A 2,492-nucleotide genomic window follows, 5' to 3' on the forward strand; every position below is an offset into this window, starting at 1 on the left:
AATTTAATACATATAAAACCATTTCATAATATATGCTATGACTTCACATTTAAAAAGAAAACTATTACTTTATATGATACTATATGTCTCCGAATATAAGTCTCAAAATATTGTGAAATACACTCACTATATAACTCTTTCTTAATCTAACTCTTCCTTGATTTAACTAAAAACAAAACAAAACACACAACATTATATTCAAACAATGTTATATTAAATTTACAACATATAAAATGATCTCATAATATATACTCTAACTTCACATTTAAAAAATAAATATCTCATAACCTCACACAATACTATATATATCTCAATAAATCACAATCTATATAACAATATTCCATCTCATTCAACTTGAATTATATACCATCTCATGATATAAACTATTACTTCATATCCCACTACTCATACTATGTTTCTCAAAATAATTCACATTTAACCATACATATCCCATTACCTCACATGATACTATATAGACGGTATAACACTGCAAAAAATTTAGCGATGGTACATAAAAATGACAACTTCACAATCCAGTAACGTAATACATTCAGTCCAATTTCAAAGTAACCCATGCTAGTTCAAAGTGCCTCATGGCCCATGGGAGTGAAACCTAATACCATGCCATTAGTAGCTGTGAGTTGCTGCCACTAGTTGTCCCCCTCAACTTTTATATCATTGAAATCCAGCGCAGTCATGCATTGAATTTGAACGTGAACAGGCTCAAGAGTCACAAGATTATTATAAATGTATTAATCTCTAACTTGACTTTATGAAGATTCGGTCTAAGGCGTTGCGTGTATCAGTGGACAATGCACATATTAATTTATTCTTTGCGTGTATGGGTACGTGCACTTGTCCTTTTCTCCTTTTTCTTTATCACTGAGCACAACAGATTGTATTCCAAATTGCAGATTCAGCACCCAATTTCATATTGGTCTCAGCTGTAAAAAATTCTTTCAACCATAAACCCAAAACCAGCCAAATAAAAATAAAATATAAAGATGAAAGAAACCCTAACAACTAACTTGCTGCAGTTGGCAAGGTTACAACAAATATGGAGGGCCAATAATTATACAACTTTATTTATTTTTTTGTAAGGTAGGAAATGTCTACCAAGCAATCAAGCAAACAATCTGTTCTCTGTACACTAATTGAATAGTAAAAGGAAAAACAAGAACATCTACAGTAACAACTAAAATTGTTCCTTCTTCTATTCAATTTTTGTCTCTGCACATGTCAATGTCCAAACCACTAGAAGTAATTATAAGCTCGCCTTATGCCAAAATGAGAAAAGATCACAATATTCACTGCACCATCTTAGCATTGGTAGTTCCATTTATGGATTACAATGCTGTATTTTCATGTAAAAGCACTCCATTCTGATTTCTGCTTCATATTTGAAGGCCACAGCATCATCTCATCCTTTATACTGCCGGAGGCTCTCCTGACTTCCCCGCTCTTCTGAAACATATGGCAAACAAAAGAAATATGCAAATTCGAATTATTATTACTATACCCCATAACCTTAACTTATACCCAACAAAGTGAAAACAAAAATGGTATTGATACTTGGAAGTTTCTGATAAAAGTACCTATTATGAATTGGGTCGGATCCATTGGGCACTCTACGCTTAACATCCCCATAATTCAGATCGAAATCTGCTTCTCCTCCTCTGTTTTTTGCATCCACATGAGAAACCTCAGTAGCAGTAGCAGCAGCTTCTACTGCATACAGCTCATGCCTAATTCCTTTTATCCTCTCTATATTTCTCATACCAAGAGCCATTTCATTCTTAAATGACATTGACACTCCTAGGAGCAAGATGAAAAGAATCATTCTACTAAGCCTGGTAGCAATGAAACAGTATCCCCTCATGGCTGGCTGTTTCTGTTTCTGTTTCTATCCTGAAAACCTATAATAGTATGATCTCTGATTAGAGAAAATTACATATGTTCCCACACAGTTATGGTGATTACTGTCTGTCTTCCAGTCTTGGTATGCAATCCAACACCCTGCTTCTCCAATTATCAAAGAACTGACTAACTGGCAAATGTCCCCTGTAATATAACAACTGACTGTACCTTATATAATAAGGAACTACCTAGTCTTGAGGAGAAGCTAAGTATTTACTGAAACCCCAAATCTACCCTCCATGATATAGCAGATGTAGGGTGATCTTTGGAGGCCTACAAAACGTTTGGTACCTCGCATTGGCGAGTGAAAGGTTCGATTCTTCCTTGATAACAAGCACTATATGTCGTGAGTCGTGAAAGCAATGGCGAATGTGCAGTTTTAATGGAGCCCACTGAGGGGTAGGATGTGATTCCTCTGTTGCACTTTCTCGGACCTTGCACAGGCTGTGTGTGACAGGTAGGTACTCTACTCTCTCTTCTCTTCGGACCATTAATAGCAGTGCTACTTGTGGTTGGTTCTGGGATAAGTTGCCCTCAGATAATTACGGTGAGGTTAACACTTTATAATAAAGTGA

General features: G+C 35.6%; 1 protein-coding gene across 2 annotated transcripts; it reads right to left on the reverse strand.

Annotated features, from left to right (window-relative positions):
• Positions 1–1,040: 1,040 nt before the first annotated feature.
• LOC149165945 (uncharacterized) lies at positions 1,041–2,242 on the reverse strand. Of its 2 annotated transcripts, none has more exons than XM_089431229.1 (2): positions 1,596–2,242; positions 1,041–1,461 (listed from the first exon to the last, which is right to left on the reverse strand). In XM_089431229.1, exons 1-2 carry the CDS (start codon positions 1,877–1,879, stop codon positions 1,428–1,430), a joined length of 318 nt encoding a protein of 105 aa, XP_089287355.1. In that variant the 5' UTR covers positions 1,880–2,242; the 3' UTR covers positions 1,041–1,427. The 2 variants fall into 2 exon arrangements, with proteins under 2 accessions (XP_089287355.1, XP_089287354.1); XM_089431228.1 differs by having other exon boundaries at positions 1,046–1,464; positions 1,596–2,234.
• Between the last annotated feature and the right edge of the window lie 250 nt (positions 2,243–2,492).

This window comes from Pinus tabuliformis, chromosome 5_1, assembly GCF_031772625.1.
Source record: "Pinus tabuliformis cultivar Carrire ecotype Pingquan chromosome 5_1, CPIR1, whole genome shotgun sequence".
Lineage (NCBI taxonomy): Eukaryota > Viridiplantae > Streptophyta > Pinopsida > Pinales > Pinaceae > Pinus > Pinus tabuliformis.

What these genes read in the sequence shown, in the direction of transcription:
- LOC149165945 (XM_089431228.1), bottom strand. Translation starts at nt 1,879, where the DNA reads ATGAGGGGATACTGTTTCATTGCTACCAGGCTTAGTAGAATGATTCTT. An exon ending in TCCGACCCAATTCATAATAG is followed by an intron (nt 1,465 to 1,595) that starts GTACTTTTATCA and finishes CATATGTTTCAG; the next exon opens with AAGAGCGGGGAAGTCAGGAG.